Source organism: Anas acuta, chromosome 5 (assembly GCF_963932015.1).
Source record: "Anas acuta chromosome 5, bAnaAcu1.1, whole genome shotgun sequence".
Lineage (NCBI taxonomy): Eukaryota > Metazoa > Chordata > Aves > Anseriformes > Anatidae > Anas > Anas acuta.
Window position 1 is genome coordinate 48453344 of NC_088983.1, and position 24138 is coordinate 48477481.

Sequence of the window (24138 nt, forward strand, 5' to 3'; positions counted from 1 at the left end):
CGCGAAATTGAGACTTGATAAGTTTATGTTGTAAATATAAACCTCGTTTCCTAATTCACTGGTAAAATTTTGCTCTGAGGAACTGGACCTTCAGCCATGGGTGGGTGGTTGCCTGTTTTCCTTTCCAGTAACCCATATCATGTAAATGGCATTTCCACCTGCATCTGTCTCCATTTTACATTCCCTGTGTAGACAATTAGTTACAGGAACTAACCCAACCCTAGAGTAACATTAGCAACTTTTTTTTTTTTTTTTTTTTTTGCTAGTGGCTGGCTCCTGCTTATTCTCCTCCCCTATGCTGCAGTCTCAGCAGTGGCTGAAGGCTCTCCTCGTTAACCACCGACACGGTAAAACCCCAGCAAAATGCAGAAGAAATGCTAGAGCTACGGTCTTTCCCACGTACAAAACAAGCAAAAAAAAAAAAAAAGGAGGAGCTTTGGTACATATTCACATTTGAACAGACTAAGTTCTATACAAACATGCTGTATGTGTACATAGGTGTTCAACGAGGCTTTACTGGGCCTTCTCCTGCCCAATAAAGTAAGCATCAGATCCTCAGCATCTGAGTCAGCAGAAGCTGGAAGAACTTCAGGCTTGGTCAAAGGGATGGTCACCAAAGGGACAGGCAGTGCAGCATGTGTGTTGTACAGCTTATAGCAAACAGCAAGCATTGAGCAGTTGGAAGTATCGTAACACCATTTACAAATGCACCTACTCAACACTTGCTTGCGGACTCAGTCAGAGCAGTGGTGAAATGCTGTCCTCTGAAGTGCAATCTTGACAACCAGTTTTCACTTCTCCAGCAATGACTTCTACAGTCCAACAGCGCTGGCCTGGCAGACATAGCTAATGCCTTGTTTTCTTCCCTTGTCTTGGCCACTTCACTTTTCATACTGATTTGGCATACACACTGCTTTTGGGTGGGGTGAGGAAAGTACTGGCATACACTTTGTTTGATCTGCAAGTGCTTGCAGTAACATCTGGTAACTTCGGGCAGTACGCCACTGTGCTAAAATAGCTACCTGAAGCCATTTTATATAACCTTTCTCAAGTTACAAATACATGTACAATTGGTACAGTAGCGACAACAAGCTGTTCTGCCTGGGTAGGTTTTTACCTCATACATGTGTCCTGTGACTACCAGCTGTGCTTGAATCACAGGCTCACAAAACCTCAAGATGACTGCTTACAAGTTAGCAGAATAGTATGGTCCTGTATCTTGTCTTACTCAACAGTAGGCAATAATTACATTCTCCTCTTTCATGACTGAAGGGAAAAACCACTCCTTGAGTAATATTGTTAAGAGTTGGAAGTGTTTCTACAGATCCTAACGACCTTTGGCTGACACCACTACTAGAACATACAGATCCCAGTTGCATACCACAGCAAGGCATGACAGTTAATAGTCCTTAAAACACACTAAAACCTATTGCACTGGAGTAAGTTCTAGTTCTGCTAAATAGGGGTTTCTAAACCCCTTTTCATTGATCCTTTTAACCAATGATAAGTTTTCAGATGAAACCATCACATTTTCCCCTCATAAGTAGTATTCAGGAGTCTTCAAAACCATTTTAAAACTATTCTAGTAATCCACACTGTTACTCAGACTTCTGTGGGGTGTAGCACAATTCTGTTTTACTTCTCTAGATGCTTTACCTGAACAACTGCAGGAGTCACAATCAATTTTTGTTTTTCTACCTTATACTGCTGCAGAAGATCCAGATGTTGTGTGACACAAGAGAAAGATGTGCACGTTGAGAATCCAATACTAGGGCTTGTAAAAATCTAGAGTTCATGTAACAGTTAGCTAGTCAGTAATGGAAAAAAAAATCACTTGGAACAATATGCTGGTATCCCATCATTGGAGCTGCTGATTCTGTATGTCAGAAAGAACTGACTACAGGAAAACTAGTCATAACTTTTGCTCAAGTCTCAGCAGAATCAGTCCCATGTTGCACTTTAGAGCAAAGGAGGCAGTTAAGTTGTTTATTAATGACAGTGGAAACAAAATAAAAGTGATAAAGCAAACAGATACTTCTTTAAATATAAAGTTTCTAGTCATCTAGTGTTCTGTCAGGCTCTTTTTTTTCTTTTGGATTCATGCATAGTTGCAAAAACCCATAGAGGATTTAGGGAGGCATGATACTTCAACATAAGCTGTCACCTATGACAAAGTCTGAACAGCAAACATCATATAAAGAAAAACTCAAAACATATTTACAAATTCATACTTTGTAGTCATTGAGAAATTTCTTTGTTATCGAGTGACAGATTATGCATGTACACTACATTCCAAAAAGGCATTATTCAATCAGAGTCACTTAGCATAAAATTAAGCTGAAAGACAGATTGTCCAAAAATAAGGCCAGTTTCATTCCAAATGTATGTATCTGATAACCAGAATTTTCTGGTACTTGTATGTTAATAAAAAGAGCATAAGAGCACCTGATCTAACCCAAGTGCGATACATTGACCAACCTGCAAATTTCATTCTTAGCAGAAATTATCAACAGTAGAAACTCATGAGAAAGGACAATAGTACACACCTTTTTTGCCATCTTGTCTATTGCTAATTTTAAATGTTTGTATAAAAACAAATCCCCACACCGCATTTGTAATATGATCATAAATAGGCAATAGTTTAAAACTGTAAGATATGATTACCTCAGACTATCAAGCTGTTCTGCACTTTGGAAAAAAGTCAACAAAACCTAAACATCTTTCTCTTCCTCTCCCCACCTCCTTTCCCCACCACTTCCAAGCCAGGGAAAAAAAAAAAAAAATATTCTGATGAATATTAGAGCTGGCACCAACATTCATGCTAGTTGCCCTGATGTGCAACAGAAAGTTTATTTACAATAGTCAGACATATTCTTATGCACTAGTCCCAAGAGTCCAAAGAGCTTCTGAAAACAGTTTTGAAGCAAACAAAATCCCATCAGGTATGATGTGGGCAGCGTCCAGAAGGTGCAGGAATGTCCAACACTCTACGTCGATCTTCATATTCATCAGTGTCTGTGGAATCTTCATCTTCATCCACTGCATATTCATTATGATTTGTTTCCTAATACAAAACATACACATTTAATCAAAATTTTGTATTCCAGCTACTTATAAAGAAGCACTAACAATTCCCTAGAGAAATTGAAAGCCTATATTACTGCATCAGTTACCGGAGATGGATACCATACCCCTTGTCTTAACACCAGTTCCCTAAGCTTACAATAATAATTAGCAATAAAGATAAATTGTGCCTAAGTACTTGACCTTTAACTCAATAAATAGCCACTAGCCTTAAGTATTTCATGTATAAAACTATGTATACAATGCCACAAGGTACCACAATTTAGCACCTTAGTTGTACCAATTTCTTTGGCAGCTTATCTAGTCTTTTAGTACAGGTAGTTTTAAGTTTTGTTTGTTTTTTAAAAAGAGGGTCATTACTACCTTTTAAAACTAGAGGTACAGCAAAAGATATAAAAGCAAATGATTTTCACAGTCAGCTGACTGGAAGAGGTTACAACTCACAAATGTAAGCTTAAGTTAGATATGACATTTTCCATTATAAGCACGACCTCTGCTGGCATTTACCGTTATAGCTACTACCAAGTTTCTCAAATCCCTTGGAAAAACAGGAAAAAGTGTAAAGATAGATGCTTGCTCCTAAGAAAGAATTTAAAAGACTTTGTGCAAGCACTGAGTCTATCTGAATTAGACACTAAATAAGGGCTATGCTAGTGATAAAATAAAGCAATCTTCTCTAAATGTGCCAAAACAAACAGAAAAGTTAAAGATCACCTACAATTACATTATAGTAACAGTAAGCTAAGTATCTTATTGATTTCATTACGTGACTTAATGAAATGCACTTCAGTGTGAACTAGTGAGCATAAGAGGACCAACACCTTTTTAGAATTGTTATTAACTTTAACTTTTGTTGTTGAAGAAAGTGAATCAACAATTACGGCTAAAACATACTGTAGTGTGGTGATACCAAGAAGGAATATTTAAAAGAACTAAGAAGTCCAAACAGCTAACTCAATGCCATGCTTCGAGGTACAAATTAAGAAATAAAGTAGCTCCTTAAAACAAAATGAACAAACCTCAATATTGCTGCAGTCCGCATAATCAGACATACCTCTGAAATACACCCTGAACAGACGTAACCATACATACATACATATTTCTGTGCATTCTGGGGAGCGCTGGAGCTCAGACACAGAACAACAGAATGGTCAAGTTCTACCCCTGTTAAGAGCCTACAGGGCAACAGATCTCACCTGATAAGACACAGTTTGACCTTGATACCAGACAGAGGTGAGGACCCAAGAAGGAACACCCATAGCCATTCAGGACTTCTTGTGAAAGCTAGTACCAATTTAATTCATGACCCTAGGTCCTATCACATGCCAAAGCAACAAGGATATATGGCTTTACTGACGTAGAAACTGCCTCAAAATACTGCTATGGTTTCCAGACTGATGTAGGCTTAACTGTGGTATGTTTTATATGGAATTACCAATCCAAATACTGTTCAGTACTGTGAGTTTTTTTTTTTTTAAATCAATAAATATTCCAGAAGCTGAAAAGAATTTATATAGTGGGAAGTTGCCAAAGTCTCAGATGTAGTGATTCTTTTAGTTTTTGTTGAAGCAAACCTGAAAGAGTCAATTTTCAAGAAAAGAACTGAAACTTGTTTCAACACACAGCTGCACTCCCCTATTAAAATCAATCCAAGTGATCAATGAAAACAGAAGGTGAGACACAAAATCCAGGATAAGCACAAATGCGTATCTACTTACCATTCGTGCTGTAGACACCTTGAATGTTGGGCACACCATATGAAATCTGGGAATTGTAACATTAAAGAATTTGTCCTTGTAGTAGAGGCAGTGGAAGGTGTAATACCCCTCCATATATCCAGATGTCGTGGAAAAAGTGGTACAGCTGGTATATTCGTAGACTCTCCCTGGACTGATTATTGGAAACTCCCCTGTTGGTAAAATACCAGATCACAGTAAGTAAGGACTAAAGTATAACTATAATTTAGCACTAAAGTTAACCACAATTTAGCAGTTTGCTGAGCTCTATAACATTCAGGCAGATCATTTTAGATTCCCGTGGACATAAACTATTCTCAGTAACTAGCACTAAAAAGAACTGTTTGAAGAAAATTTAACTATCAGGGTTTTCAAACCCCCCTTGTAAAACAACTTCAAGACAAAACAGATGCATACATATTACTTCATTTCAAGCAATGAAATTATGTTTATACAAACCACACAACTGCCACCTTCTCATCATAAGGAATAACTAATAGTGGAACTTTCATAACATGTATGCTAAACAGATTCATAAAAGCAACCTTTTACTTACCAACTACTCCAGGACCCTGAACTTCTTCTACATCACCTTTGGCATTTGTTATTCTCCAGTATCGACTGTCCAGCTGACAAGCCTTCTCAGGAAGAGCATCTTTGGACATTTCAATTCTAGAAGCCAAATAGCATATTTAATGGTTACATAACTACTTTCATACATTTCAAGAAAAGCTTGGTAGTCTTGGGTTCTCTCTCAAAATAGACTGGGAAAAAAAACCACAGCACACTGCAGTGAAGTATACTGAATCAATCGCCAAGATATACCTGCATGCCTCTATTCACTGTAGTTATTTAGCCCTTTCTAAAGGGCAGGAATTACTTAGAAATTCTTCCCCTCACCCATTACTGTACTTGCCAATTACCAACTTGACAGATACTTTATGTACCTGGCCAGGTAATATTTTCGTGATCTTTTCTATTAGAAAGTACCGCATGCTGTGCACATTCAGATACTTCCCATTCATTTTATTAACTTTATGAATTCTGTGCCTAAATTTGCAACAGTTGATGATCTTAACACTACAGAAGTCTCCCCTGTGTTTTAAGGGTCATACAGTTATTCTCACCTGATTCTGTATGTGAAGAAATAGTGCGGTGGATGTACAGAACTGAGTTCAGGTAGAAAAGATGTGGACACAGAAACAGTAATATCTCCTGTGGTAGCAACACATTCTTTATCATGGACATACCTACAAAAAGAAAAACAAACCTAAAAATAGCTCTGAACATTCAGTACAGAAAATTGAAGATGTAAAGTGATTAGTTAATCACTAATAAGAGCACTGTGGGGCTAGACTTAAAAGTAATTCATAATTTGGCAGTTAAACAAAGGATGCATGCAGAATCTTTAGTATATATTCTTCCCAAACTCATACAGCTACAGCTCTCTGTAACTGCATTAATGCTTGTATTAAGCTAGCTGTATAATTGGATCTGAAGTCAGTGAAAACCCACTTGTTTAACAAGGATGCATCTTTATGCTATTTAAAAACCAAAAACCTAACAACTCCTACAGCAAAGAAATTTTCAGATGAGGAACTTGTGTTCTGGAACACCCCAGTTCCACAGAAATAAGGTTTTTATGTTTAGAAGAAATTATACATGGGTGAATATTCAAACACCAGAACAAATCCTGTTTATGTACTGATTCTGCACTGTGTTACTTTAGAGACCAGTTCACTGGAACAACTGATTTTTTAATACCTAAGAACAGCCCTCTAGCTGCAGTGCATGCATAGCAGACAGAATAAATGATATGGTACTAGCTATGCTTAAGATCAACTGTATCACAAGATTCCAGTTCTGATAACACAGAGTTATAATCTCTGAAGCTCATGGTGTTCAAAAAAAAAAGCTTTTAAGCATTCTGTTTTAAAGTTCTATCTGAAACATCTCATGCACTTCCTCTTCTCCACCATTAGCTTTTGGTATCACAAACGTATAACTACTTCAAAAGAAGTCCACATTCTAAACAAGCCATCAACATATTGCAGTGAAGTTATAAATCCCAGTCACAATACCTGAAAATCTGATCTCTGATGATAGGATAACCACCAGTTACAACCTTGTTTACGTAGGATGTAAACCATTCCAAGTAAGATGTACCTAGGTGTCAAAGAAGAGAAGTGTTCGTAAGGACAGACAAGTTTACCACTGAGTACATTACGATAAATATTCAAAGCAAACACTTTAAAACTTGGAATACTTCTACAATATATTCTCAGACTTGTAGATTACAGTTAATATCCCAGCTCACTCAACCAACAAAGATCATTTGTAGAAGCCAACCTAGAATGAAGATTACATATTCCAGAAATGCCAAAGCAATCAAAGAAGCTCTTCGCTAAGTATATCACATTATAATCACAGCCTTCAAATGCTAGTGCCTGTCATCATGTTTTCCTTATCAAGACTGTTCTGCTATGATTTGGAAAGATGACTAGTGCAGCAGCCTATTCTATTTGTGTAGCTATTTCCAGCTAGTCTACCTACAAGGAACACACGCCTGCTGATGGACTTAATTTTGATATATATATATTTATCAAGTTTCCATATGAATACTTAAAGAAACTTGCTAACAAATTGCAGAGTTTTCCTCTCCTTAAGAACAGGGATGAGGCATAGACAGAGAGATGCTCTGCACTCCTCCTACAAACCCAGAAGAAATAAGGCTGTACGTCATTCAAAAGAAGCTAGAATTTTCTTAAACATAAAGCCATTGTCTGAAAAAGCTTTTCGTACACCTACAGCCATTATTTAGGAACAGCTTGATTTCTAAGCAGACAGTCAAGCTGTCACATTTAACTCTTAAAGAGCAGAGTTTCATACAAGCAATACTGCCTTCCTGGAAAACAACTTCTCAGCTACAGATTTTCTAAGCATTGTGATAGAGTTTAACAGAGAAGCACACAGAGTTCTTCAAATATTTGTCAATATCACTCAAAAGAAATCTTGAAGCTAACTGAAATACTGTGAAACCATTATCCTAGCCTCCACTGACATGTTATCAAGTATTATGACTCCTGTTAGATTACATGTACTTACCACTTCTTCCTTTGTGCAAGAGCTATGTGTACTGTCCTTTAACCTTTTGGAAGTCTAAGCAATTCCAAGCTTATTATCCTCCTTTCTACCACTAATCCACAAAATGCAAACCTTGTATAAAGCAACTCTGAATGGAGAAAATGGACCAATTTACTCTGCAATGTTCAAAAAAAATCTAGATAAATGCTGTATATGAAACTTCCCCTCCACCCTGCAATACGCCAAAATAAACCCTTTCAGCCAAGTGCTACGTTTAGATATGATGTCGGATCACCTCACCATTGAGGCAACGCCATAAAAGCAGCAAGCTCGAGGTAACAATACAAATACACCAGAGTAGCTTTAAAGCGTTACATCATCCTCAGGTGGAAGGACATGAGTAACCAGCTATTACTCTTGAGCTTTTGCTGTAACTTCCCTCTGACTATCCTAAAGAACACAGTGCACTCTAAAACACGACCTTCATAAAACAGATGACAAACTTTTTACTTCACATTGAAACCGGTTCATAAAATCAATGAGTACGTAGAAAGGTTTCCTAAAATTAGAGTGGCTAAGAGTTTACCTACCTCCAACCTAAACCAGCAATAGTATAGCATTGTCTAATGTAGTTTCCCAATGTTACTATTAGTACATATATCTGAAGAAATACACAATGCTAACATGAATTTTGGCACCAGTTAGAACACATCTGTCTAAATTAATTCTTTTGATTCAGTGGGAGAGCATAGTCACGGCTACCAGATTTCAGGGAATTAAAGCAAAGAATCATTTCAGCCAATGTACATATCAGACAGATGATCTCAGTGGACTACTACATAACCAAATTGCACAGAGAAAATTAGCCAAATCAAAATTCAGAAAGGCTTTCTTCTGTAGCTATGGTTATAATTAATAAGATTTCATTAAGGGACACAAAATATTTTGAATTTCTAACATGGTAGCAAAAGCTACAGGAAAAAAAAGCTGTCTATTTGGATGTATAACTACTTGCATCATTCCAGTGATGGCTAATTTAAAGCTTTTGCTCATCTTGTTAGACAGGTTAATACACTGAGTAATCCGTATACAAGGCACGAGGAAGGACAAACTTCATTAAAGAAAACTTTCATCTCATTTCAAATAATCACTGATGTTTTAAATCAGGTTGGTGTCTTTAAAACTGATGTTTTAAATCAGGTTGGTGTCAGCACAGAAAATTTAGAGCACTTGCTCTGTACAAGTCAACTGCACTGTACAGTTTGATTTGATCTGTCAAACACTGACATGTATTTTCTACACATAATTAAAACATTCTGCAGAATTCTTTATTCTGAAATGTTACCTGTAATGAACATATCAATAGCAGATGGATTGCGAGCCATTTGGTCCTAAAAGGGAAAGTTATGGATTTATTAGAAGTAAAGCATTAGACTTCAAAGGTTAAAATTCAACATCTGAAATGTAACACAGGGAATGTTTCCCCTACATTCACTAAACCAATGATCTGTCTTCTTAATACACCATTATATTCCCAGCCAGATATTCAAATGTATAATGTAAAACACAAATTCCTGTCCCTGTGAGTACTCAGCTGATAATTAAATGTACAGCTTGAACATTCCATTAAGGTTAATTAGATTTAATGCATTGCTTAAGAAACACAACAAATCAAAATATATTGACTTAGAACAGAAACAGTAAAGTTGAGCTTGGAGAGGACCTTTGGAGATGATCAGTCCAAACCCCCCACTCAAGACAGGATCAGCTAGGGCAGATTACCCAGGACCATGGGCTCTGTCTCCAAGAGAGAGACCATGCAACCTCTGTAAGTAACCTGTTCCAGTATTCAGCCACACTCTGAGTAAAAAACTTTCCCTATGTTCAGATCAGGTTTCTTCTGTTTCAATTTGTGCTTACTGTTTGTTCTTCTATAATTGGGCAGGCATAATTGAGAGAAGTCTAGCTCTGACTTCCTTATGCCCTGCTATCAAGTATTCATACTCATTGATAAGATTCTCCTGAGCCTTCTCTTCTCCAGACTCAACAATTCCATATCTTTTACTACCACATACCCCCTTGAAACAAGCAGGACTGTCCAGAGATGACCCAAAATTTACATAGCATTTCAAGGTCCAGAGCATTATCCAAAATGTTTAAGTACTCAGCATAATACAAAGGGAGAGCTTAACACCCTCCACATGATCACTTATCATGACATTTCCTGGAAATCCAAGTGCTACATGCTTTGAAAATAAACAGCTAGAAAGCATGTAGCAGGAAGAAGATATCCTCCCAGCCCATCAACTTTTTTTTATATAAATAGAAGAAACACTCTTCACTTCTGCTTTTTTGTTTGGGATAGGCTTCAGGAGGTGGTAGGCTAAAATCTTTTTAGCTTGACTAGCGACAATACGGCTATCTTAAAATTCTACAGCTATAAGAATTACGAAAAAAACCACTCATAATTAAGTTACACAAAAGATCTGTTTATGACCAATTTGTTCTGTCACTAGAAAGTAAGGTTTGCTTAAAACCCAGAGGATACCCTTCAGTAAATTCACATTTATCATATCTGGGTGAAGAGATTCATACAGATGAATATCTTCCAAAGAAAAGCTTTTATTCCTTAAAGGAACAAGAAAAAGATTATATACCTGCCATAGCTATAAACAAATTTAAGAAATATCTTCCAATAAAGATGAAAAGATGAATGCCATCCACTATCATAAACCTATGGAAACTGCTATAGCCATTAACTACTTCATGTAAATTTATTTCATCTAATAAGCACTCCACTTGTATACTTTGGTGAAACCTGATGGCAACTCAAGGACAAACAACGGAAACCAGCATGCTGTCTTAATATTCACCTTATACTACGTAAAGTATTTTGGGTATCAAATAACATGCAATGGGGTACCATCAACTATTTGAAAAGTACATTCAGAAGTATAAACATATCCTCCTTACTGGACATTGATAGAAGATCTCGTATTTGTTTCGTCCTTCCACACTCTCCAGGGCCATGTACTGACTCAGGCCAGTGTGAATGCAAAACGTAAGCGGAAGGCATTGTTTCAGACCTAGCCTCTGTTGAAAACCTCCAGCAGCTGTGTCGATATCCAACAAGTCTTCAGAGCGGTAGTGGTTCGACAGCGCCATACTTCCCATCAAACTTGAAACAAGAAAAAAGATAAACAGATGATACTACTCAGAATGCAGCGACAGCTTCAGAAATCTTTTCTAAGTATTAATTCTATCAATGCTCTGGATGCATGTTAGAGCTAGATGAAGTCTAACTATAATACTCAGGAGCAGAGCCATGTTTTAGTTCACAGCACTAGCCTTCATAAAGGAAGGCTTGTTAGCTCTCAAATAAATACTTCCTGGTACATTCTGTGCATCCCAAAGCACCCTTTTAAACTGTTGGAGATTCTCTTTGTGTCTGCAATTACTTCAAAAAAGGTGCAGGCTTTCTGTTAACAGCTGACACAGTTTTCTACAGTAGCATAATGGAACAACAGCCTATGCAGCCTGTATCTCAAGTTTTGATAGCATTGAAATTAACTTGCACAAAACATCCATGATTTTTTGCAATTAGAATAACAACTTGCTATAGTAAATCATTCATCGAAACGACAAATGACCTAGGTGCTTTATACTTTGGAGAAAATGTTGAAAAGCAAAGAAGGAAAACAGCTACTGTATCAGAGAAATTAAAATCTCAGTATCAAAACTTAGGCAGACAGATACAAGCAAAGCTGTACAAGGAAAGAATGAGACAATATTCATCAGCATGACATGACAAGACTATCAAGTGTCCTTCTAATTTTTCCCTCTTGCTTTTTGTAAACATCACTATAAAAGATGAGATTTTTGGTTGTTGTTTTTGACAATAAGAAAGCAACTCTGAAGACCATAGGAGCCTCCCAGCTTATGAATAGAATATACACAATTGGAAAAAAAAAGTTGTACTAATCTGAAAAGTGTATCACATCAGGAATGAAAGTGAGTATCAGAAACTGAAGTTAACAGTGATATGAGTGACAGGTGAGATAAATGCCAGGGCAAAAATAAAAAACAAGCAACCTACATTCAATCTAACAGGGGCAGAGAATAGAAGAATGGGGTAACATGATTTAAGTATTCACTTACAAGGGCACACACTGCAGCAGCGTGCTTAGCAAGAGGAAGAGAAGACTATATTTGTCAAAGCCAAAGAAAAACACACTGCAAAGAAGTTTTTGTGAATGACAGGAAAGACTCAGACTTCAGATGTAGCCTGGATTTTGACAAGGTCTCAGCCTTCAGCAAAAACTTTGCAGAGTAAAAAAATCAAAGTGAACAATTTAAAATAAAACTTAAAATAAGTAGACAGGAGTTCTGTAAAAATCCTTTAATTTCAGTCCATCTTACTAGCTTTTTGACTTGTGTATTTAAGAAGTCACATTTTCTTGTTTTTATTTTATTAAAACCAGATTTTTTGTTTGAAAAGACATTTTATTTTTTGGAGGCCTTTCTAGAAGAGATGTCTAACCAGGTCAACATAAAAGTTTCTGAAGACTCTATGTCCCGTCATATACATATGCTAAGTATCAACTAACTATGAGATGAGTATCTAACAATACTTCACTAAGAATTGCACTTCAATACCTCCTTAATTCAGGTTACTTTACAGATTGATCTTAAAAGCAAAGTACAAGAATTTAATACATTTCAAACAGGCTAATGGCATGAGATTAAGAAAGCAGTAGTTAGAACAACAAATACATTACTCATAAACATGTTTTATATAACCAACATGGGACTTTGAAACATTTGGAAGGACATCAAAAGAAGCCCATGAAATATTCTTCTTATGAACCAGCAGGACACATGAAAAAGTTTACACGCTAATGTGCTATATATACACTATGTATCTGGAAAAAGGCCTGAAGTAACAGAGTTCATGTTTTTTGCAATTGTAGGAATACAACAGATTTTGCAACAGCTTTCTCATCTGTTTTTTGGCAGATTTGACTGACATTCTCTCAAAGCTCTGAAAGATAAAGTATTTTGCCTATGGTGCATTGATGCAAGATATTTTTCAAAATCATGAGGAAGTTTGAATTCTAACGCAAAGTCAATGACAGTACAGGAATTGCATTGGAATTAGCACATGAAAGCTCCTAGAACCAGAAACAAAACAGCCAGCATCCATCCCGAACTCCAGAGACTTTATCTTCTCCTTAGGGTTGCTGCTAGATCCAAGTAACGAGAACTCAAAGAGATCTAACCGATTGCGCAATTCAAACTAGACTGGGCCACTTCACAGCAGAGTATTCTTGATAGATCAATTAAGGAAATTCTCCTAGGGTTAGAGTAAGACTGATCAGTCCTCCAATAAATTGTCTTTCAGTAACGTCACCCAATAGCATAGTGTGGACTAAAAAGTAATCCATAAAGGTACATGCAAGAGTAGCTGAGCTTCCTTGTCTTTATAAACGATATATGAATTTTTCTCCCTTCCCCCAGAGAGGCTGAGAGCCACAACTTTCTCTTCCCCAAGCACACAAACCTGTAGTTTACACCTCCCCACCCATACTCCCTTCTAAGTTGCCTTTAACTGATGTTTGCAGATGCCAACTCTTGCAGACGCTATACTTTTACTGGCGTTATGAAAGCAGTGACTCAAAACACAAGCTGCCACACGTCAGCGTGATCTAAGTCGCTCCTACCTTGGGCAACAGGTTCCATTCCTCTCATTTTTCCTTACGTATTCTTGCTAAAATCTGAGCACAGATACATGAAGTACCTAACAGTGACAACATGCAAGATGCAGCCACATCTAGTCCCAGTGTTCTCCATTTTTGGCCTAACTTGCCCATCCCATCAACTCTCTGCAGACTTCAACTACCTAGAGCTGAACTTTGAAGTATTTACCTGCCACAACAAAGCACAGAACTATGTGGCTGACTAGTAAGCCTGTCCCAAAGGTTACACCAGGCCTTCCACTTTAGCGTGGCAGCCTTTCTTGCTCTGGGTCTCATGTATCAGAACCAACTGGCTCCACCAGGGAGGTTTGTCAACCTGGGTGTAGGCTTGTGCTCTCCATTTGAGGGCACAGCAATAGATCACAGCCCACTGGCAGTTATTCAGGCCAAGAGGCATGCCCAAAGGTGTGCGTCCCCTGCTACAGCCCTTCCACAGGCACGTTATTCATTGCAGTAGGGGCTTAGTGGGAGTGAAAAAGCAGTAGGAAGAGGTGCAAAGCTATACACAAGCTGCAGAGCTGCATGTTGATCACTTCCAAGCTGATTAAGTGCAAGAACCGTATTTTGCATAAACCAACACTGTAAGCTTTACGAATCCTATTAAGGTTGATAAAAATTATCATTGATCAGTGGATGACTTTCTAATATGTTTGCTGTTAGTAACTACCACTTTTTACTCTACCAGGCAACAGAAGGAAGCACTTCCAAAATGGAAAGAGCTATCTCATTTAAAGCCTACAGAACTAGAGCACCTACCTCTCCTCTAAAAAAAAAAAAAGTCTCTCCTAGAAAAGAAAGAACTAGAAGTCATCCTTATGGTTGCATAAAGCCATTTCCCATATTCCTTCCACGCTTACAATAGTAGAATTAGAGAAAGCTGTGTCTGCTCTACCTATGAAGGTTTTGGTATAGCAACATGAAAGCACTGCTCACTACAGACTCTGCAATGATTTGCCCTAGTTTTCCATCTTTTGCTAACACTTGTGGCACTTTGTCAAATGCTGAGCTGCTAAATCTTTTTCTAGTTGGAAGATGCAAATTTACATCTGGTCATTTGCCTTCTAAACTTGATGTAAAATGAGCTTTTAATTGCTGATACCACTTGAAATTATAAAATCTTCTGCTTAGAAAACTTAATATGCAAAACTGACATTGTGATTCTACTGATGACCACCTGATTTGAAAGTTATTCCCTAAGCATTTGAAAGAAAAAAGTTATTAAATCACAAAGCCTGCAGTGTCAAGAGGCTAATTTACGTAGGTAACATGAAGCAAAACTTAGTGGTATGTTAACTAAAATTTCTAACTGTTAGACATTACAAAAAAAAAAAAGGCACTCACTATGAGAGGAGACTGAAGAACAATTAGATCAATTAGTAATCTACATCACATTTTCAGTTACTGCTGAGAGTAGAACATAACCAATTCTACAAGTGTCTCTCAGATATGATACAATTAATGTTTCATCTGTCCTGATCAGCAGATTTTTAACAAACAGATTATCCAATAAATACAACAGGAATTAATGACTTGGTACGTAGTTTATGTTCCTTACCCGGGAACAACTAGCTTCTGTCCATTGTGAATACGAAATGAACATCGGTAGTCGTCAGGGAGTTTGCAGCCTATCTGCGCTTCCACAGCATCCAGATCTTCCTCCCGCACACTCTCTGTGTACAAAAAGAAACAGAGCATTACGAGCAGTTTTGGAGGGGGAAATAAAGGGCTGTTCCTAAGAAGCACTCAAATTTAATGCTGCTTCACTACTCTGCCCACAGTGTCTATATGCTGTTGCTTACAAAGATGAACACTAGGATTTGCGTTAAGACCTTTTTCTTTAAAATTTTATTTCATGACATTTTATTAGAGCTGCATAGCTAGCAATAAGCAGAAACTACCTACTCTCCAGACATAACAGCATGTTCAAATTCTCTTTGGCAAATGAGAAGTAGCCCCAGAAATACTGATTTTTTATGCTATTATGAAAGCACATACAAGAATATGTATTTCAAAGTATTTTGCCACTTTTAATTCAGAAAAAGCAAGTTGACAGAAATACAAAAGCAAGGAAAATTCAGTTTAACTTAGGGACGCAGTTGTCTATGAGCATGGTCTCAAGAATCTTCCACTGATTGAAGTCATGCAAATGGAAAAAATTACTAAAAATTAAGTTATTTCAAATACAAAGTACGGAATTTATAAATGCCTTGATCAAATGAACATAGACACCAATATTTGGTAACTACCGTATGCCAGGTGTTATACAATGAATACTACACACATTTGAAAGGAGGCTGATTAATCACTTAATACAGCACACCAATCTCTATCCAGTGAAATCTCAACAGGCCTGACTTAATCATGAAGTATTCATGAAGTGAAATGAACCTTTCCCCCACAGTGTTGTAATCAGCTGACAGAGTCCCAGTTACAACTTTTAGGCAATACTGATGTGACTCTTTCATCATTCTAAGGGTCGCTTCTTTCAGTTTCCAATCAAACCATCAACAAAAAAAAAATTGGCTACAGCCACAATTCATCTAGAATTTGAAGCTATAAATATGTTGAGTGAATTGAGGGGATTTTCATATTAATTATCAACAGAAAGGGGTGGGGAGTAACTATTCTTATACCTCCACTCAAAATTCAGAGGGATTTCTACATCGTCGTTTCTACCAAACATCAAGTGGATGCCCTGTGCAATCTGCTCTAATCAAGGTTTTCTGGGTGACTTTTTTAAAAAACATTTTTCGTATTCATTATCAGTTTAATTTATAAGACATGAGTTAACTATCCAGTGAAACAAGGTGCTGTACTAATGGTATTATGAAGGTTTGAGTCTTAGAAGAGCTCCTGCTAAAACCTTCCATCACAATACAAGGTTTCACTTTTTTTTTTTTTTGGTCTTTTGGTAGACAAAGAGAAGCTTCACTGCACCAAATACCTTGGGAGGATTTTAAAAGTAAAACCATAGAAAAATCTGTTCATTTCAACACCTCCACCACAGATAATTTCCATCTTATTAATAAAACATTTGACTGACAATTTGCTGATTCCATATACCTGAGTGCTCCGTTTTCAATGGAGCAGAATGCAAGTCACAGAAATCAAGGCGTGGACATCTTCATCAAATACTATGGCCAGTGTAACACAAGACTTCAGGCTACCTACAACTCTTATGGCTTTTTCCTAAAACGGTATTACTTCAGTGATACTCAGAAGTAATCCCAAAAACTCAGAACAAAACCCAGCATGTATTAAATTCTAATCACACTTATTCATAAATAATTAGAAAAAAGTAACAACCCAGCAAGCCAAAAAACGTGCAAGACTTACATAGGAAATAAAACAGTCTATAGGTTTTTCTTAATTTCACAGACCACACTATTAGACCAAGACATTTGATTTAATTGCACACAGATGACTGAAGATGAAAATGCAAGACCTATTTATCCTTATACCAGAAAAGCCCAAACTTCCTTTATGTCTTAATGTATACAATTTATGAATCAGAACACCAGAAGTACTTCAAGAATTAAGACAAACTTAATCTGGATATGTAATTTTAAAAATAAAAATCCTTGTTCAGCTGCTAATTTACCTTTGTTAGAGGAACACAGGAAGACCTAGGTAAGAGGAAATACTCTTTTTGTTTGGCTTTAGTTTAAAAGTGCCTGTTTTCAACGTGAATGTGCTTTCATTATGTCTTCAGAAAATCTCATGAATAAAAATCACACAAACAAGCCCCAGATCCTTGAAATAATGGGACTAGTAAAAATTAAAAATAAAAAAACAGTCCCAGCAACTATAGACAAAAGCAGTGGGAGTATTTTCATTTGTTCACTAGAAAAAAAAAAATGTTTTCTTCTCTTAAATCTTTGGAGACTCTATGAATCACTGGTAACTGAGGAAGTACTATCCATGTGTTCCCCTTTATTTATTTACTGTAGGGGAAGGGAGAGCATGTCTCCTTGACTTCCAGGGCTCCAGTTATCAATGCACATGCCTAAGATAAAAACAGTATAAAACCTAAATATCAAACAATGCAGCATTAGCCAATCTACTAAAGGAAGTAGATCTTATACCATACCTTTCAAAGAACCAATCATCCGAGGACACCGCTGTCCCAAGTATTTCTCTAGGTCATCCCAGGCTTTTTTCAATGTAGCATAATACTGGATATATCTTCCTAGATCAGAGTAGGTGCTGATGAAGATAGCTTTCCAGCTCTGATTTCGCTGACTTTTTTCTGCACTAAGTAGACATGAAATAAGAAAGGTTAAACACCAGTCTAAAAATCTTGATTTCTGAAACCAACATATTAAGATTTGTTATCTGACAGAAAAGTTGTGCATAATAGTATGCCAAGAACATTTCTCAGTCACAGGAAGCTCCACTAACTCAATTATTCTGGCACCGTGGAGTAGAATTAGGAAAGAATCTGGCTACGTAGTATCTGGGGAAAATTTAGACAGTATTTCCGTAAAGGATGAGTGCTGTCTGTCATTAAGTCTCAGAGAACTGGTAAAATAGCTAAATCAGATCACATTTCACACATTTACATGGAAGGCCTTTGAAAAACTAATTTTTTAATGACTGCATTAGTCATTAACTCCTTTATTTTCCCAATAAGAAGGATCAAGGAGCAAAACAGTTACATGAGAACTCGGTAAACTGATCTGGAAAGTCAGTTTCTTAAAGAATCACTGCATATTGAATTCTCCTCACAAGCACAACAGCAGGATGCTGGAAGATAAGCTGCCAATAAAGTGTTGATATCTGACAAAAGGTGCTTGCCTCTAAAAGCATAGCAGCTTTTGCACTGTTGTGCAAGGACATATTCCAACTCTTCAGACTCCAATAAGCATGTTCAATCTAAGAGATTTAATACAGCTCAATACACCTGAACAATAATTTCACATTTGAGAAGTCTCCACACCAGCTTTAACATTTCTTTAGCTCTAATAAACGAAGACAAAACTTGTTTCTTGAGGATGAGTTGAGGAGAAAAAAAGACATTAAATATAATCTGGAAAGTTATATAAACTAATGACAAAACCTAAGAGTTAAAAGAGGAAAAACCCAAAGTGAATAATCACGTCCCAGCAGATAGGAGAAGTTTCAGTATATATATACACTCTCAGTTATTTGTAGAAATTTCCTTCAGCCTTGATTACTCACTTTTCTCGGTTGAAGGGAGGCCAGCATCTCAGAAACCAACACAAGAGTCTGTTCTGCTTAGTGGAGTCCTAGCCCCCTCAACTCCCCCACATACGCAAACCATGTTCCTCTTCTCTAGTATCAGGTACTCACTTTGAACTTTCTACTTCCTTATCTTCATTCCCCAACCCTCCTTATCAGATTTTCCTTTCTAGTTTGGATTCTAATAAGAATATCACTTAGGATTTTTATGCAGAGAATTTCGAGACAAAACTTTTACATCTTTCTGCATTACACCTTCACAAGCTGTATGCAATTAGAACATTCACTGTATGTTTACATACGCTGATGTCCTGCATCTGGGGAGAAATAACCCCATATACCCAGTACACAATGGGTGCCAGCAGGCTTAGAGGCAATTTTGCCAAGAAGGACCTGGGGGTCTTGGTGGACAGCAAGCTAGCAATGAGCCAGCAATGCACCCTTGCAGCAAAAAAAGCCAACAGATCCTCAACTGCAATAGGAAGCAGGTCAAGGGAGGTGATCCTTTCTGGATGGCACTGGTGAGGCTGTATCTGGAGTACCATGTCCAGTTCTGAGCTCTGTAGCACAAGATAGACATGGACATACGGCACAAGGCCTCAAAGACAATTACGAGATTGGATCAATCTTTCACATTAGGAGAGCTTAAGAGAGCTGGAACTCTAGTGCCTGGAGAAGAGAAGGCTCAGGGGCACCTCACCAATGCGTACAAATACCTGATAGGAGGGAGCTAAGATGGAGTCAGGTTCTTCTCAGTAGCATGCACTGACAGGAGGATGGGCAATCAGCACAAATTAAAACCCAGAAAACTCCAACTGAATGCAAAGAAACACTCTTATACTATGACAGTGGTGTGAGACGGTGCCCACAGTCTCCATCTGTGGAGATCTTCAAGACCATACTAGACACAATACTGAGCAGCATGCCATAGGCGACCCTTCTTGAGCAGGGGAGTTGGACTAGATGACCCCAAAAGGTACCTTTCAACTCAAGTACTCTGTGGTTCCAGTCACAGCAGCCATTGCCACAGACATCCAGCTGTACCCCATAATTACAGTACTCAGAATATTACCTTCCTCCATGGAGTATTTGGTGTCTGATAGTCAGACTGTAACTTCTCTCCTTCAGCCTAGTGATTAACAGAGCACCTCTTTGCTAACAATCCATAACCTTCCATGACACTCCTATATTCATGAAACTTTTATAGTAAATTAACATTTCTGATACCTCAAACCCTTCATCATTTTGAAGCTGGTAAATGGCAAATAACATTACTTCCAGTAACTCTTAGATTGAAATGTGGACATAGCACAATAACGTAAGTCTTTTTTTTTTATAGAGACAAAGAGAGAGAGAAAAGGCTTAATACAATCACACTTACTCTGAAATAAGCCAGTATTTCTTGCAGTGTCTTTTCCACAATGGATCATGGCTTGAGAGCTGATTTAATCTCCGACTTAAATAGCAGCAACTATAAATATAAAATCATTAAGTTTGATTGCAAAAGAGCAGTGAAATAAACAGAGATAAATACTAATACATTGTAACTTGTGTTCTCATTCAATTAACGTCAAAGTTAGTCAACTGTCCTCTTTAGAGTTATTCTTATAAAGGTTAAGAATCTCCATTGCAGCTGTATAGGTCGTGAACTACTTTTCTAATTAACTACATACTTTGAGAACTTCAAGAATTGTCAGCAATTAAGTCATTTTGTAAAGCGGGTCACCCTGCACATCTCTTCAGTCACAAACATTATCTGAAAAGAGTTGGGCGTGACTCTATGCCACCAGAGGTACATATTCCAGTAGGCTAGTTATTACAACTTAAATTGCTTCCTTACCTAAGTCTCTAGTCTCTATGTGACCTTTTTCAAAAATGTCGCCATACTACTGAAAGCTGAATCAATAAGCCTAAGAACTATACAATTTAAATTATTTTCCACTTTAAGTTATTTAAATCAACTATGATGGAAAACAAAAGACTGCAAGTTGACTCTTATGAAGAGCACATATAAGCTCCTGCCACTGTTGCATTGCAAGTAACACTGCTGCTCCAGGAATTTCAAAGAATCATATCCTGCACTATCCAGCATTATTGCAAAAGCAGTATCAAGAGAAACTGCAGGATGTGAGTTGGGCATTGGCCTCAGAATCATTTAAGCTGATCCTTGCTTGATGCAAGGAGATAGCAATAACTAACCCATATTCCCAATGCCTGGTAACTTGCTTTTTAAAAGCAGTAACAGAGGTACCATCAAACATGCAAGTCCGTTCCCATTTTTACTTTTTACAATTTAAAACCCTTTCTGGAATGTATAACTGCTATTAACAGCAAGGCATTCCAGTACATTTGTGTTGTGTATATTAGTGTGGCAAAACATCAGTCACATGCAGAACAGTAATACCGGGAATTATTACATTATTCAAAGATCCATACAATTTAAAAGAAATAAGTGTCTCACTCAGTCTAACCTCAACACCAGACAATAAACCTTTTCCTCCTTCTTCTCTATTTGAGCTGAATTGTCAGTTACACTTCAAAGAATCTTGCAGAAAGATACCACAAATACAGATGCAGTACCACCACTTCCTCTGGTAGCTTGTTCTAACAATTAATATATGTGTTTTAATGACTGTGATTAACATCTAAATACCCCAAACAAGGTTACCAAACTTCAGCTTTCAGTTACTGCCTTTTTTTTTTTCCCTCCAGTGTAGCTCAGATATTGCTAAATTAGGAAGATCAACAGTGTAAACAGACATAGTTACATACTGAAATAAAGGTACCTCCAAATCTTGTCTCTGATAAGCTAAGTAAGCCAGAGTCCAGGCCTGGAGAAGACATCTTGTGCTGAGACTACAGAATTTTTCATGTTTATCTGTCTGGTTCAGTCTTTTTCCCCCCTAATACCCATTATAAGATGTTTAACCTATAACTACATTAGTATTTCAAAACTAACCTGAACAATGTAAGGTGATTCTTCCTTCTTCTATGCCCTGCCATTACCCTTCCACTCTCAATGACACAAAGACACCCGTGTATTCATTTCTACCATCATAATAGTTTTCTGATGGAGACACACTGAATAGATTGTTAACGCCCTTGGATCTTTTTATTCATTACCTTTCATCAGCATGGTCTTGCACTTTTTTCCCCCCTCAGAATTACAGCTCGCTTACTTGACTGGTCAGCTTGACCAGAACACAGACGTCTTGAAAGATTACTGTTACCTCATCTCTCTTTGCAGCATTTGTAAATTTTAATGGCTTTGCCTTTAAATAACACCTGCTAATGGTTTGCACTTCAAATTTAATAGCAACCCCAGTAGAACCACCATGTTGCTTCATGGCTGCTCGTTAACAGCAAAATCTTGACATTTGGCCATGTAAGAACTTCATTCACGACACAACAAATGTTTATTTGTAAGTGAGAGTATCCTGAAGTTAAAACCCTATCTGAAATTTATCATGTTGGTAAATATCAACCAAGCCTCTAATTGCTTAGAGGAAAGAAGTTACTGTGGCATCAGAGGAACATGTGGTTTCAAACTGGCTTTAATTGCATGTTTGATCAATTCTCCTTAATTAAATAGATATTTTGTCTTGTGTCAGCTTTTCCATTATTTAAGGACCACCGCCAGGCTAACCAACCTGTGGAATACCAGAGAAACTACTGTAATGTTTGTGATAAAGCACGTACATGTCACTAAAGCAAACAGTAACCAACTAAAGATTTCCTCAACTGACGCTCTGAGTACCACAAACAGCCAGTTATGCAGAAATGCCCGTGTTGCCTTTAGAGCTAAGAAACCTAGCCAGTATTTAATTGTCCTTGCATAATGAAATCCACCTTATTTCAACTACATAACAAAAATGAGTACTGAGCCTTGCTGCTTTTACTACACCAATATCAACTACTACTGAATCATCCATGCTGACCACACATCATTACTCAGTTGCTAACATTTTTACTTTTGCTATGCTTAACCTTTTTTACTGACATCCTAATAGAAGGATGTGATGCCTTCAACCTTCTTATTAAGATCCAGGGAAAGAGAAACAACTTTGACAATATTCTGTGTGATTCATACACACTCCTCCCCCAAATAAACACCGTGACTCCAATCACTGCCACTACTCGTACGCTATTGGTAAGGTTTTAGCTAACAACATATTGTTGTCTTCACTGTTTGCCTCACAAGCCTTTAGCCACCTAGCAGACCATCCAAGAGCAGCCTGCAACTTTCATTCACGTCTCTTGCTGCCTGAAAAGCCCTCCTGTTTCATTCTGCCCGCTTTGCCTCAGCTTCCAACAAGAGCTCTTTCAGCTCCCCGAAAACACTGACTGGCAACAAGACCGCCCTTTGTCCGCCCGCAGATGGGCAGCACTCTCAGAGGAGCACTCATTCCGTTACTGGTTCTAATGGGTAACTTAGGGGCAAATAAAAGCGGCACGACACGCGGGTGGGAAAAGCGAACACCCCATTTTGCTTATAAAGGACGCAAGAAGGGCCCAGCACCGCTCCTCTGCGCCTGCAGCTCGCCAGGACGCCTCTCCCCGCGCGGTGTCCCCGGAGCGCACCGGCTGCCATGGGGGCAGAGCCGAGCGCTTCGGGAGCGCCCTGCCCCAGCCTCACCCCGTCTGCGAGCGGAGCCCAGCACGGACCCAAAAGTTGGGCAGCCACCGGCAGCCGCCTCCGCCTCCGCCCGCCCTCCCCGGGCCGTTTCCCCCAGTCCCCCCCCGGCCCCGCCGCCGCCACCCCGGCCTCGGCTCCGCTCTCCCCGCGGCCCGGGGAACGCCTCCCGCGCCTCCCCCAGCCCCCCTCCCTCCCCGCCTTGTACCCGCACCTCATCAGGTCGCGGTAGTCGAGGAAGCTGAGGATGAGCAGCAGCGGGTCGGTGGGCAGCAGCTCCAGGCTGAGGGCCGCCGGCTCCATGTCCAGGGGCGCCGCCATCTTGCGAGACGTCCCAGCGGCGCCGCCGGGGCCGCCCCCGCCCGTCGCGCCGCGCCGTTGTCAGGCGGGGGCGGCCCCCAGCGCCCCCTGCCGGCCGCTCCGCCGGGCTCCCCCCGCTCCGGGCCGCGGGGAGGAGCTGTGAGGCGGCTCTGCCCGGCAGGGCCGAGCGTTGGTGTTAAAACACAGCTGACGAGACAAATACATCCTGATTTTATATACTTGGTCCCTATAGGCTGCTTCCACACAATCCGCTGGGACCGAAGTTAGAAACATAACACCATTACACGAGACTTACAAAGTAAACTTCCCGAGATGAGTCTCT

The 24138-nt window shown here is 38.7% G+C and overlaps 1 protein-coding gene across 1 annotated transcript; it reads right to left on the reverse strand.

The window, feature by feature from the left end:
- Window positions 1-1972: 1972 nt before the first annotated feature.
- FBXO3 (F-box protein 3) lies at window positions 1973-23831 on the reverse strand. The gene is made up of 11 exons (XM_068684621.1): window positions 23710-23831; window positions 20244-20333; window positions 17751-17914; window positions 15216-15330; window positions 10878-11082; window positions 9250-9295; window positions 6902-6986; window positions 5948-6070; window positions 5377-5492; window positions 4803-4993; window positions 1973-3064 (listed from the first exon to the last, which is right to left on the reverse strand). The coding sequence occupies exons 1-11, from the start codon at window positions 23814-23816 to the stop codon at window positions 2939-2941; spliced, it is 1368 nt and encodes a 455-aa protein (XP_068540722.1). The 5' UTR covers window positions 23817-23831; the 3' UTR covers window positions 1973-2938.
- Between the last annotated feature and the right edge of the window lie 307 nt (window positions 23832-24138).

Excerpts from the sequence above, each read along its gene's own strand:
- FBXO3 (XM_068684621.1), bottom strand. The coding sequence starts at position 23,816 with ATGGCGGCGCCCCTGGACATGGAGCCGGCGGCCCTCAGCCTGGAGCTG. Across the intron at positions 17,915-20,243 it reads AAATACTGGCTTATTTCAGA|TGCAGAAAAAAGTCAGCGAA; the intron begins GTAAGTGTGATT and ends ATGTCTACTTAG. Across the intron at positions 3,065-4,802 it reads AGGTGTCTACAGCACGAATG|GAAACAAATCATAATGAATA; the intron begins GTAAGTAGATAC and ends GTTTTGTATTAG.